General features: G+C 38.4%; 1 protein-coding gene across 1 annotated transcript in view; it reads right to left on the bottom strand.

The window, feature by feature from the left end:
• The window catches only part of LOC139755191 (probable acyl-CoA dehydrogenase 6), a 23,352-nt gene extending 8,795 nt beyond the window's left edge, over positions 1-14,557 (bottom strand). The window contains exons 1-7 of the mRNA XM_071673356.1: positions 14,262-14,557; positions 11,649-11,769; positions 9,970-10,099; positions 7,119-7,393; positions 5,105-5,244; positions 4,811-5,006; positions 3,813-3,940 (exon numbers count right to left, since the gene is read on the bottom strand). Of these exons, the coding sequence (XP_071529457.1) occupies positions 3,813-3,940; positions 4,811-5,006; positions 5,105-5,244; positions 7,119-7,393; positions 9,970-10,099; positions 11,649-11,769; positions 14,262-14,423 (1,152 nt within the window). The 5' untranslated portion in view covers positions 14,424-14,557. The remainder of the gene's footprint in view (positions 1-3,812; positions 3,941-4,810; positions 5,007-5,104; positions 5,245-7,118; positions 7,394-9,969; positions 10,100-11,648; positions 11,770-14,261) is intronic.

Here is a 14,557-nt window from a genome sequence, read left to right as displayed (position 1 = left end):
AGAGCGTTATTGGATTACGTGTCAATTGATAGGTGCACAAAAGAGAGACTTTTGGATGTAAATGTGCTGAGAGGTGCAACTGGAGGGATGTCTGATCATTATCTTGTGAGGCGAAGGTGAAGATTTGTAGAGGTTTTCAGAAAAGAAAAGAGAATGTTGGGGTGAAGAGGGTGGTGAGAGTAAGTGAGCTTGAGAAGGAGACTTGTGTGAGGAAGTACCAGGAGAGACTGGGTACAGAATGGAAAAAGGTTAGAGCAAAGGAGGAAAGGGGAGTGGGGGAGGAATGGGATGTATTTAGGGAAACAGTGATGGCTTGTGCAAAAGATGCTTGTGGCATGAGAAGCGTGGGAGGTGGACAGATTAGAAAGGGTAGTGAGTGGTGGGATGAAGAAGTAAGATTATTAGTGAAAGAGAAGAGAGAGGCATTTGGACGATTTTTGCAGGGAAATAATACAAATGAGTGGGAGGAAATAATGCAAATGAGGCAGGAGGTCAAGAGGAAGGTGCAAGAGGTGAAAAAGAGGGCAAATGAGAGATGGGGTGAGAGAGTAACATTAAATTTTAGAGAGAATAAAAAGATGTTTTGGAAGGAGGTAAATAATGTGCGTAACACAAGGGAACAAATGGGAACTTCAGTGAAGGGGGGCTAATGGGGAGGTGATAACAATTAGTGGTGATGTGAGAAGGAGATGGAGTGAGTATTTTGAAGGTTTGTTGAATGTGTTTGATGATAGAGTGGCAGATATAGGGTGTTTTGGTCGAGGTGGTGTGCAAAGTGAGAGGGTTAGGGAAAATGATTTGGTAAACAGAGAAGAGGTAGTAAAAGCTTTGCGGAAGATGAAAGCCGGCAAGGCAGCGGGTCTGGATGGTATTGCAGTGGAATTTATTAAGAAAGGGGGTGACTGTATTGTTGACTGGTTGGTAAGGTTATTTAATGTATGTATGATTCATGGTGAGGTGCCTGAGGATTGGTGGAATGCTTGCATAGTGCCATTGTACAAAGGCAAAGGGGATAAGAGTGAGTGCTCAAATTACAGAGGCATAACTTTGTTGAGTATTCCTGGTAAATTATATGGGAGGGTATTGATTGAGAGGGTGAAGGCATGTACAGAGCATCAGATTGGGGAGGAGCAGTGTGGTTTCAGAAGTGGTAATGGATGTGTGGACCAGGTGTTTGCTTTGAAGGCTGTATGTGAGAAATACTTAGAAAAGCAAATGGATTTGTATGTAGCATTTATGGATCTGGAGAAGGCATATGACAGAGTTGATAGAGATGCTCTGTGGAAGGTATTAAGAATATATGGTGTGGGAGGCAAGTTGTTAGAAGCAGTGAAAAGTTTTTATCGAGGATGTAAGGCATGTGTACATGTAGAGAGAGAGGAAAGTGATTGGTTCTCAGTGAATGTAGGTTTGCGACAGGGGTGTGTGATGTCTCCATGGTTGTTTAATTTGTTTATGGATGGGGTTGTTAGGGAGGTGAATGCAAGAGTTTTGGAAAGAGGTGCAAGTATGCAGTCTGTTGTGGATGAGAGAGCTTGGGAAGTGAGTCAGTTGTTGTTCGCTGATGACACAGCGCTGGTGGCTGATTCATATGAGAAACTGCAGAAGCTGGTGACTGAGTTTGGTAAAGTGTGTGAAAGAAGAAAGTTGAGAGTAAATGTGAATAAGAGCAAGGTTATTAGGTACAGTAGGGTTGAGGGTCAAATCAACTGGGAGGTAAGTTTGAATGGAGAAAAACTGGAGGAAGTGAAGTGTTTTAGATATCTGGGAGTGGATTTGGCAGCGGATGGAACCATGGAAGCGGAAGTGAATCATAGGGTGGGGGAGGGGGCAAAAATTCTGGGAGCCTTGAAGAATGTGTGGAAGTCGAGAACATTACCTTGGAAAGCAAAAATGGGTATGTTTGAAGGAATAGTGGTTCCAACAATGTTGTATGGTTGCGAGGCGTGGGCTATGGATAGAGCTGTGCACAGGAGAGTGGAAGTGCTGGAAATGAGATGTTTGAGGACAATATGTGGTGTGAGGTGGTTTGATCGAGTAAGTAATAATAGGGTAAGAGAGTTGTACGGTAAAAAAAATAGTGTGGTCGAGAGAGCAGAAGAGGGTGTTTTGAAATGGTTTGGTCACATGGAGAGAACGAGTGAGGAAAGATTGACCAGGAGGATATATGTGTCTGAGGTGGAGGGAACGAGGAGAAGTGGGAGACCTGACTGGAGGTGGGAAGATGGAGTGAAAAAGATTTTGAGTGATCGGGGCCTGAACATGCAGGAGGGTGAAAGGCGTGCAAGGAATAGAGTGAATTGGAACAATGTGGTATACCGGGGTCGACGTGCTGTCAATGGATTGAACCAGGGCATGTGAAGCGTCTGGGGTAAACCATGGAAAGTTGTGTGGGGCCTGGATGTGGAAAGGGAGCTGTGGTTTCAGTGCATTATTACATGACAGCTAGAGACTGAGTGTGAACGAATGGGGCCTTTGGTGTCTTTTCCTAGCGCTACCTCGCACACATGAGGGGGGAGGGGGTTGTTATTCCATGTGTGGCGAGGTGGCGATGGGAACAAATAAAGGCAGACAGTATGAATTATGTACATGTGTATATATGTATAAGTCTGTGTGTGTATATATATGTGTACATTGAGATGTATAGGTATGTATATTTGTGTGTGTGGACGTGTATGTATATACATGTGTATGTGGGTGGGTTGGGCCATTTCTTTTGTCTGTTGCCTTGTGCTACCTCGCTAACGCGGGAGACAGCGACAAAGCAAAATAAAAAAAAAAAAAAATCAACATATGCACATATACACACACTGACATATAAATACATAAACATGAACATATTCATACTTGCTTGCCTTTATCCATTCCCAGAGCCACCGTGCCCCACAGGAAACAACATTGCTACCCCCCACTTCAGCAAGGTAGTGCCAAGAAAACAGACAAAAAAGGCCACATTCATTCACGCTCAGTCTCTAGCTGTCATGTGTCATATGGACTGAACCAGGGCACATGAAATGTCTAAGGTAAACCATGGAAAGGTTTGTGGAGCCTGGATGTGGATAAGGAGCCATGGTTTCGGTACATATCCCTGGGAATAAGGGAGAAAGAATACTTCCCACATATTCCCTGCATGTCGTAGAAGGCAACTAAAAGGGGAGGGAGCAGGTGGCTGGAAATCCTCCCCTCCTGTTTTAATTTTTCCAAAAGAAGTAACAGATAAGGGAGCCAAGTGAGAATATTCCCTCTCAGGCTCAGTCCTCTGTTCTGAATGCTACCCCGCTAATGTGGGGATTGGCAAATATGTATGAAAAATATTGCTGTCATGTGCAATGCAACGAATCCACAACTTCCTGTGCCGTCTTAGCTTAAAGTGAAAGTAAACAGCTGTTCCACACACCATCTATCTATATCTCTGGTATCTGTTCTCTCTGGAAACTCCAATAAAGAGGGTGGCCATGGCAAAAGTTTCCACTTGTTCCCTATCCTTACAAGTCTCCCTCTATCTTTTCTTAATTACCAAATCAGTTTTAGAACATTAATTTCCAGAACTTCTGTTAATACTACAGAAAGTATATAATGAAAAATAGAGCTTTTGAGCATAAATTATTGAAAGAAAGTATTATTCTATATAGAATCTACATGTAAACCATATTTCCCAAGGTGTGAGGTGGCTAGCCCATTCAACATTAAGGAACAGTAAAATGATCTTTTCAAAGTGTTAAGAATTACATAAGCTAGTGTGAAAATGAAGGAAATTGTCAAATGAAGAGGTTAAATGTCTATAATGATTTACAAAATTGAGAACAACATACCTCATTGGTAAAGCCCATCCCTCCCCAGAACTGGAGGCATGAATCAGTAACCTCTCTTGCTAAACGTGCAGACTTCAGCTTACACATGGAGGCTAATTTTACCATATCTTGACCAGATACATTCAAATCTGGAAAAAACATTCATCAAAAAGGAAGGTAATTAGAGATCTATATTAGTCAAATATACTTACTTCTCATCCCTACTGACTCCTATGTTACTCTCAAAGTCATCAGTCCAAAGATTTCCCACCTGAGAACATTAAGGAATGGTACAGTTTCATGCTCCATTTATATTCTTGATTAAAAATACCTCATAAACTCTCTACATCACATAAAGACTGTGAAATATGGTCACATAGTGGTTGTTTAATTTATTTATGCAAGAGTCTTGAAGAGAGGAATGAGTATGAAATCTGTGGAGGATTGAAAGGCCTGGGAAGCATGTCAGTTGTTTGCTGATGATACAGCACAAGTAAGAAATTTGAGTGAAAAACTGCAGAAGTTGGTGACTGAGTCTGGAAGAGTGTGTGAAAGGAGAAAGATAAGAGTAATGTACACAAAAGCAAGGTTATTCGGTTTAGCAGGGGTAAGGGACAGGTTAATTGGAGGTGTGAGTTTGAACGGAAAGAAACTGGAGGAATTGAAGTGTTTTAGATACATGGTAGTGAAATGGAACCATGGAAATGGAAGTTCCTAGCACTATCCAACTGATGCAGGAGACAGCAATCAAGTATAGAAAAAAAATAATACTCTGCATCAAATACTGTAATGTACAGAGCCAGCAATAATGGAAAATGATAACCAGGACATTCTGCATGTAAACAGTGCTTAATTATAAAAATCTAAAGCTAAAATGAAGCCATGGTGTCTTCACAGCCAAAAAGTATTACATATCTAGTTAAAAGTTTTTATAAGGAAAAGATTATCATGTGATCTGGTTACTGTGGTAGGAGTCTGGTATCCTTTATAAACATTATCATGTTATATTAATAACTAACCTAAAGTCCTGTAAATGAGAGCTCTTAAACTTTCCAGCTCTGTTTCAAGCTCGGCCAAACGAAAATGTAGATACTGGTTGCTGAGCAATGGCTGGCCAAATGCTTTTCTCTCCTTCAAGTAGTTGATTGTCTCTTGTATACATAGTTCCAGTGGCTTCAGAGTTATCAGTGACAACCAGAGTCGCTCCCCCTGGAACTGTGCATTTCAAGTCAGTATATATTTTTCTTCAATTAACAAAGCTACCAAATTCACAGTATGTGTAGTCAGCTGGGCATTCTTCTCATAATCATTACCTGTAACATCTGGTAAATGAAGCCCATTCCCTCTTCTCCTACGATATTCTTGGCTGGAACTCGCACTTCATCAAAGAATATTTGACCAGTGTCGGAGCTCCGCATTCCTAATTTGTCAATCAGCTTAGTCAATTTAACTCCTGGTGGAAGACAGGATATTTTACAGATAAGCATAACTCAGTCCACATGAACTTCTAAGTACTATGGTAAAAGAAGGGGTTATGGGAGTGTTGACAAAACAGCCTACGTCTATCTCTTAAAGCTTACTGATAATTGTACTGTAATGTTATTGAAACACTGCTTATTTGAGTTATTAACTGAGAACAGTACTTCTGGAAAACAACAGGCCCATAGCCAAAGAGAGGCAATTTTATTTTTGTGAAAGTATTGTTCCTTAGGGAAAGCAGTATTCCTTAGTGAGAAGCAACGGTGGCACATGCCACTCCGCAGAAAGTGAGTTCTACCAAAATACAAATGTCCTTTAAATTTAGTACAATACCTGTAAATATTATCATTTTGTTTATGCATACGTCACACTTTGTGATGCTATTGGCATCACGAAAGTGTCTAATACAAATTTTGAGGTTTTGTTGATGACCTTGCACTAGTGGAATTACCAGCAAACAATGTAACATTTTGTATAACAACCATGCTCATCCATACAGTTAGGGGTACTGTTGTATTTTCATTATAATACAGGTAACATATGGTGACTGTTTCATTCATATCAGTATTTTTTTCATACATGATCGCCATTTCCTGCATTAGTAAGGTAGCACCAGGAACACACAAAGAAAGGCCACATGCAATCACATCCATTCTCTTGCTCTCAAGTGTAATGCACCAAACTACAGCTCCCTATCCACAACCAGGCCCCACAGACCTTTCCATGGTTTACCCTGGAAGCTTAACTTGCCCTTATCTAGTCCACCGACAGCATGTCAACCCCAGTATACCATGTCATTCCAATTCACTCTATCCCAAGCAAATTTTTCCTACTTGTACACATCCTTTCCACCCTTGATAAAAACTTCTCACCGCTTCTAGCTTCAAGGCATCTCTATTACCCCTATCCTATGCTTTCTTCAGGTCCATCAAAGTATTTTGCATACATTCTTTAAAGCAAACACCTGTTCCACACATCCTCTGCCACTTCTAAAACCCCACTGCTCCTCTCCAGCCTGATGCTTTCACCCTCACAATCAATACCCTCTTATACAACTCACCAAGTATACTCAACAAACATATCTCTGTAGCTTGAACACTCATCTTTATCACCCTTGACTTTATACAATGGCACTATACACACATTCTGCCAATCCTTAGGCACCTCATCATGATCCATACTTTATCTATCTACAGTATGGATCATGGTGAGGTGCCTAAGGACTGGTGGAATGCATGTATAGTGTTACTGTATAAAGGCATGGGGATAAAGGTTTGGGGATAAAGGTTAGTGTTTTAAACTACAGAGGTATAAGTTTGTGGAGTGTTTCTGGTAAGATGTATAGGAGGGTACTGACTGAAAGGGTAAACACATTTATTGAACATCCACACAGACAGAAAATCCAGATGTATATTTCATCTTTAACTGCATTAGGCAGTGACTTCTGCTGAATGACATTTACCATTGCTCATGGCAAATCCTTGATATGGGCCCATCATACACTGGATATTAATGTTTCAACTGATATAATTTGCTTACAGCTGTAAATGGCTTATGCTTGCATGTGAGTATTATTAATTAATCAATTAATCAGTAAGGCTCTTTCCCTCAGATATTTCAGCATTCTTGGGCCAGTGAAAAACTTAACTTGAATGATGTCTAAGATATAGGAAATATGAAGGAAATTTGGCCAAAAACTTTGGATTAATAGTTACTTTAAATCACCAGTTACTCAAGTATATGAACATATATGTTTTTATGTATATATTATATTTACAATATCAACATTACTTATGTCAGTCAGTGAAAACAAAGGATACATCTACAGGAACATTAGGCAAGTATAACCTGGGGATTTCATGGGGACACAGACGAGTGATTTGTTACGGTGTGCTGGTCCTCCAGATGTGTTCACAAGCAGACAGATCCAATCAGCACTCCATGCATTTGTTATCCACAATTTTTGGCCATTGATGATTAGGTCATCTCCTTGTCGCCGAGCATATGTGTGTATACTGGCCACGTCAGAACCAGCGCCAGGCTCACTGACACCAAGGCATGCTACTATGTCTCCAGAGATGCTTGGTGCTAAAAATTCACGCTTGAGAGCATCACTTCCAAATCTAAATAAACGAAATAAAAAAATATTAGCAATGCTATCTACATGGTCAACACTTCAAATATACCAGTATATGCCATATGTATATTTTTGTACTTGTTTGCCATGCTCCACCCATGTATGGTAGAGTCAGGGACTAAATCTTTAAGGATTAGTCCTCACTTGACCCCTTCTATTCCTACATTTAGCAAGTGATAGTTCAGAAGGGAAGGATGTCCAGCCCTGCAGAGGCAGCTTATAGTCACCTTCTACGACACACAGGAGATATAACGATAGTATTCTCTTCCCCCAATCCCCAGGGTAATAAAAAATCAAGTAAAACAAAGTCAGCCTGGTCACTGGGTAATTCAACTGTTTCAAAATTATTTAATATATTCTCAAGTCAAAATAAAACTATGGAAGAGAAACCAGTTCCTAAGGAATCATGAACAAATAGCAACTTTATTTCTATTCACAGAAATAGGAAAATGCTTTGAACTGTGATAAATTTCTCTCAGGCATGGTTTTTACCATTCTGGAACAGATAATCAGGAGTAGGATGAAAATAAGTCCACTTCACAGGGTTGCGTGTCCCTGTCTTCATTGCTAGTCTTCAGGGTTTGGACCAGGGATCCAAGCTCTCTTAATATTTCCTACACACAGTGCATGTGGCTTAGAATGAAAACCATGTGAATGCAGCTGCTTTTAAAAAGAGCTGCAAATTTGTTGGAGTGAGTATAATGTAAGATGAATGATGAATGCAAAAGGATAGTACTTCATACTATTATGAAAGGAAAATGAGAAAAATTTGTGTAAGACAAGCCCTAGAGATAGTAGGACCTTTGAGTTGGATGAAGTGCAAGGGAAAGTGTTGTACATAATGAGGAATGAAAAGTTAGAAAAGATGTTTGGCCACAAGTGTGTCACAGTGCAAGATTATCCCCTTAACACTCCCAGACAGATATTTATGCAACTTGGGCAATGCATTGAGGCGGCCAACAAGTTTCAAACTACAATTTCAATGCCATGCATCAGGCCTGAGTGTTGGGTACTAATATCCAACATAAGGCCAAAATTAGAATATGATTCTCAAATTTGTCATCACACCTAAAGATGCACAGAGAGCTAACAGAGAAGACCCAGAGAAGGGCAACAAAAATGTTATCATAATTAAGATAGCTGAGTTACAGAGAAAGGCTAGAAGCCTTAACTCTGCCCACTTTAGAAGGCAAATGAGGGGTGACCTCATCACAACCTTTAAGATTGTACACAAAACCGATAACAAAGACGGTGATAACTGCTTCAAGAGATTTAGGGTTAGGACAACCAAAAGACAAGCATGACATTAAGCGAGAGCTTGTTTAAAAAGATATAGAGAAGCACTTTTATAAGTTGTGGATGAATGTAATAAAATAACTGAATACATAGTTAATGCAGACAGCATACATAAATCTAAGATGCATGATAGGAGGAAATGTGTAAGAGATGGGGCCCACAGATATAAACCTCCCACTCCATACATAGGCAATTATAGTCAGTCATCCTCCAGCCAAAGGCAATGACAGCACACTTGCACAAGTTTTCTAAATTTAGAGGACAAGACAGATGATTCTGAATTGTTTGATAACGGTGATCTGTTTTTGGTTAAGAGTGGAGAGTAATTTTGTGGACAATGACTCAGCAATGAAAGTTAACCAAGATGAGGTAGGAGAGGGTACTCTAACAAAAATGGAGGCAATGTTGCTGGCACCTGCATCTTGACAACACTGTGACTGGTGTTGCTGGTAATCTTACAAACTTTAACAGTTTTGATGTTAAAAGAAAATATCATCAATGAATAACACTAATTATAACATCTGCAAAACTTTCTCATGTTATTTAAGCAAAAGTTATAAAAAATATTAATAAAGCAATGTTTTTCGTTGTTATATGAATATCTTTGACACTATAAGGTTAATGCATCTATCATATTACTTGAAAACCATGAATCTTGAGATGAAAAAGATAACTTAGTGGGACATCAAAGGTTGGAGCAACAGTGAGGCTGCTACACTACACTACACTATGAAGTTAATGTGTGTGAGGTTAATAATGAACATAATCGTTGCAAATCTTTATTTTGTTTTTAATGTAGGAAGCTTCAACCATGGACAAAAGTTAACTCTGAGGACAGCCTTCACAAACATAAAAAAGGACTAAAGAGAGGGAGAAATAAGGAAAGGAGAAAATCATTTCAAGAGTTTTGGAAAGCAGAGCTAAAGCAAAATATTGTACAAAGATACAAGCAAACTCACAATTCAGTCATAATATAAAACTTTGCTATGCAAACTTGTAACAGATTAGAACCTTAAAAATATGCAGATCCAACCAATCTATATGATTATCCTAACTGAAGCAGGCTGTTCTTTCAGCTGCCTCTCTGATGATTTTCAAGTAACTTTAAATGGAGTCCAACACCTATGTTATCTTCCATCACTGTAGGCAATTACTGGGTTAAAGTAATCTTAAACTATTACACTATCATACCTTGTAATCACACTTTTTTCACTCTGGATATTTCTACACATCGAATAACAACATGATTCACATACTTTACTATACCTGGCTAAGGAAGCTGTTGCTACATCTGTCTGTACACCAATTCCCAAGCTGATACCCAGAGCACGAACATAACCCAAGGTCTCCACCATGGCAGCTTGGTATTTACAGTCCAAGCCAAGCCCACCATACTCTGGCAACACAGCAGTACCAGTCATTCCATATGTTTATCATCATAAACAGGATCTTGGATAGTCAAATGTTCTTACAGAATAAGTAATCTTTTACTATGAACAAAAATTAATTAGTTTAAAACCAAATGTATATAAAAAATTATGCTTCATTTTCAGTGCCTTGTTCATGTTTGTAATGATGAAACAGCATCATTTAGGAGGCTAAAAGTGACTTTAGGCACCAAAATAGTCTAAATGAATCCTGAACATAAATCAGCACCGGAGACCAATACAAACTTTAATTATAATTGTTATACTTATTCGCTGTCTCCCATGTTTGCGAGGTAGCGCAAGGAAACAGATGAAAGAATGGCCCAACCCATCCACATACGCATGAATATACATAAACACCCACACACGCACATATACATACCTATACATTTCTACATATACATAAATACACATGTACACTTTAATACATAGTGAATAATATTGTGCCTCATTAATGTACGATCAGAAAAAAAATGAACAGCAGCCTCATTTACACATTTGTTTACTAACTGCAATGTACAAGCTAACGAAACCAAAGCCTATCATCTACACCCATAAGCTACTGACTATTCTATGGTTTACTATGACCAATTCATTTGCCCTGATTCAGCTCACTGACAAAATGATACTATATCGATCCAATTCATTTTACCTATGCACAACTTCCTGAATATTTAGGGCCTGATATCCCACAACTTCCTTCACTCTATCCTTCCATTTTTTTCTCATTTCCCCCTTCCCCTTGCTTTTTTCACTTCCGACACATAACATAACCTCTTAGTCAGCATTTCTTCACTTGTCCTTGCCATATATATGTAACAATTCATCACACCCAGGTCTGCTTTCTCATAATGTGCTTTCTATCACACTCCTCTCTTATGCTGTCAATACTTGCAGGATCAACTTACTTCACAACACATTTAACCTTTAACACACCCACCATCTTCTTTCCTCTTACATTCAAAACCAAAGATTCACATCTATACTGTATTTAGAGAACTACTATACCTTCAAACATCTTTGCCATAACAATCACTGACCTACCTTTATACCTACAATGAGATGCTACCATGATGGCAAGGCTAGCACATAGCATTCACCAATTGACTTGTATGTTGAAGACTGACATTTCTCTCAACTGCCTCTTCTCATCCCATTACTCATCTTGTTTGTTACATAATGCTATTTTTTTCAGCTGCTACTCCACTGGTGTAGTCAACTACTCTATGTTCATTTGGTGTTGTCTTAAACCAGAAGTGTAATCTTCTGAATGTTTCTGCAGTCACTAAGTATTGCAATAACACCAACTTCTTTGCTGGACAATCATTTATCTTTTTCTGCAATCTTTTTGTTATGTTTTCAGGAATTACTCTAATGATTCTGTATTTTTCTTGACTTGTTGATTTCAGGCTTAAAACTGTTATTTAATACCTCTATTTTCTACCATGAAAATGTTATATATCAAACATTCAAATGTAATCAACCCTGGTGACCCAAAAGAAATTACTATGAACTTACCTTCAGGCTTGTCGATTCCTAATAAACCTGCCTGACCAAAGAGCTTCATAATCTTATGTGCTGGCCAACGACCTGCATTCTCCCACTCGTCCACATATGGGTTGATTTCCTTGTCAACAAGCTGTTAGCATACATACTACTTAGGATAACTGCTTTATCACAGATATAAAGGTAAGGTAAAAATACTGTTTCTGCATGAGTAATACTAACTATCTGGTCAAAACTGAACATTCACAACTGCCTTCGATTTAAAACATTCAATTTTTAATCAGTAACTTACCCGGTAAATTGCATTATTCATAATTTTTTTCTAAGCAATTCTGTTTATTAGGTTCTTTGCTAATACATGAATCAAAAATTATCTACATGTACAGATAATATCATACAAAACCTTACCATGCCCCCAGACTTCCTTCATTGCTTTCAGAGCAAAACATTCTTGTACTTAGTGAATAAAACAGTAAACTGTATATTTATAAAATTTTCTACATAATTCTCTTCAGTAGGTTCTCACCTATGCATGAACTAATAATCAGTTAGACATGCACAAAAATAATAGCAAAATGTTCAAATTACGCTCAGTAAATGGTACAGTACACTGTATATTTCATATATCTTTTTGGTAAAGTACTCCAATCTACATGCCTCTTCAGTAGATTTGTATCTAACTAATGAACTAATAATTATTTAGATATTAACAAAAATAATGGCAAAGCTGGGTAGCAGATATGGAACTGAAGTACTCAAGATCCAAGGCCAGGAAAACAAACTCCCACCCTTTCTTGCATACATTCAAATGGGAAAATTGACTCCAGGTAATACAAACAAGTTTCTAGGAATAAAACCCACTCATGCAGTAAGGACATTTGATACTTCTTTTCTAATGGCACTGATTTCATCTTGCCAAGTGACTTTTCACATGGCGTAGCCAAAAGCAGGCAAAATTTGGTAACACCAAAAGCAAGTGCAAAGCCCTTATACAAAGAAAAAGAGTTCAAAAAGAGTGCTCAGATTATTGAGGTAGAAGTTGGATGAGTGTTACTGGTGAGGTGTCTACAACATGGTGAATGAGTGGGCAATGGTACGCATAGAAAATCTGATAATGGAGGGACAGGGTGGCTTTGGTAGAAGTAGAGGACGTGTGGACCAGGTGTTTGCTTTGAAGAATTTGTCAGGAATACTTGGAGAGAGTGAAATGTATGTGGCATAACTAGAACTGGAGAAAGCATATGACAAGAGCTGATAGACAGGCTTTGTGGAAAGTGTACCACAGAGATAACTTAAGGATCTGAAGGAAATATATATGACTAGACTCTTGGGTAAGATGATCAAGTAATATGCAGGCTGAATAGTAAACAAAACACTCCTAGAAATCAGGGGAACCATTGTTCATGTGCTGTCATGATGTTGTGGACATCTGTTGGCCCTCTGGTGTCATGATGTTTTGGACATCTGTTGTAACTATGTTGTCATTTTAATGTGAGCATCTGTTGTTCGTGCTGTTATGATTTTTTGGACATCTGTTACTCCTGTGCTGTCACCTCACTTCACCATGAGATAATTACCTTATTCTTCAAGATTATCATTAAAATATATCAACAACAATCATGTCATCTTCCATCATCTTTGGTACATGCATGGGAGGAAGTAAACACACTCAACAGAGTAAGCAAACAAACCTTCAACTGAATAAAAATGCCATTACAATGACATAATTCTAAGGCAGTGTAACAAAAAAGGTAAATTTAGGTTAGTTAGGGAAATCATGTGATGTATTGAGAGGATCTGTTTATTTCTATAAATGTTCCTCTTACTTCTCAACATTTTCCCCTGATCATCATAGCCCTTTCCACTATTCCATTTTTTGTTGTGAGATAAAAGCAATGTTCCAAATCATGCTTCCCAAGTCTCGATAATTTCTACTTCATATTAGAACTCCATTAATGTGCATTTCTTTCAAATATATATGGTCATTAACATGTGTTTCACCCTAATCCATGTCATTTCTCTGGTGCCCTTGATCCTATATCCCTCAGTTCAAACTGTCACCAACATCCAAGAGAACTGGACTACAGCTGATAAAATAAACCTGCAATGCTGTGAGAGATTCAGTTTGCAAATAAAATTTATATCAATATAATTCTCTCACGAGAACTAAAAAAAATAAATAAGAAAAATAAGTGATATAAGCCTAAACTTACCCAGTGAAAAAATATCAAACTTCTAGTTAAAGTGTTTTAATAAAGATAACAGTAAAAGTTGCACTGTCTGGCAATGACACATCTCACATAGGGTAAAACTGATTCATATTAATACAAACCACACCTGATAACGATGCCTCCCATATAAACTTATTCTCTGTCTCTGTTATTTCTGAATACGTGCATATCGCCTACTTGTTATTTACAATTTTTTTTTTGGTGGACCTAACCTCTTCCCAATCAATATGAAACTTTGCTTAAGGTTACACGTTGTAATCACTATGATTTAGGTTATACACTGAAATCACTATCACTTAGGTTACACTGTAATTAGTATGAGTTAAGTTCATATTGATGCATGTTTCCCACTGTACGTATAACCCTGTTAATAGAGCAATCAAATAAGACCTGCCTTCTTGACAGTCTTCTGTAGTTCCTGCTGATCTTGTGTGTAAAAATCACTCTTTAAGCCCACTTCCGTGCTACTGCCACTTGATGTAACCACATTCCTACACATAATTCTTCTATGGCACCATAATTTCAGGCTACGTGGAAGATATTTAGTCATTGCCATGTCGGTAGAAGATAACGGCTGATTATTTTTTTTCTTGTTGTTGTTCCTGCAGAAGGTGCTCGCGTTATCAAGGCGGGTGAATCCGGCGGGCTAAACCCTGAAGCACAACCTTGAGAAGACAACATTGCCAGCGA

This window comes from Panulirus ornatus, chromosome 2 (genome assembly GCF_036320965.1).
Source record: "Panulirus ornatus isolate Po-2019 chromosome 2, ASM3632096v1, whole genome shotgun sequence".
In the NCBI taxonomy this organism is placed as follows: domain Eukaryota; kingdom Metazoa; phylum Arthropoda; class Malacostraca; order Decapoda; family Palinuridae; genus Panulirus; species Panulirus ornatus.
This window is presented reverse-complemented; position numbering and strand designations above follow the sequence as displayed.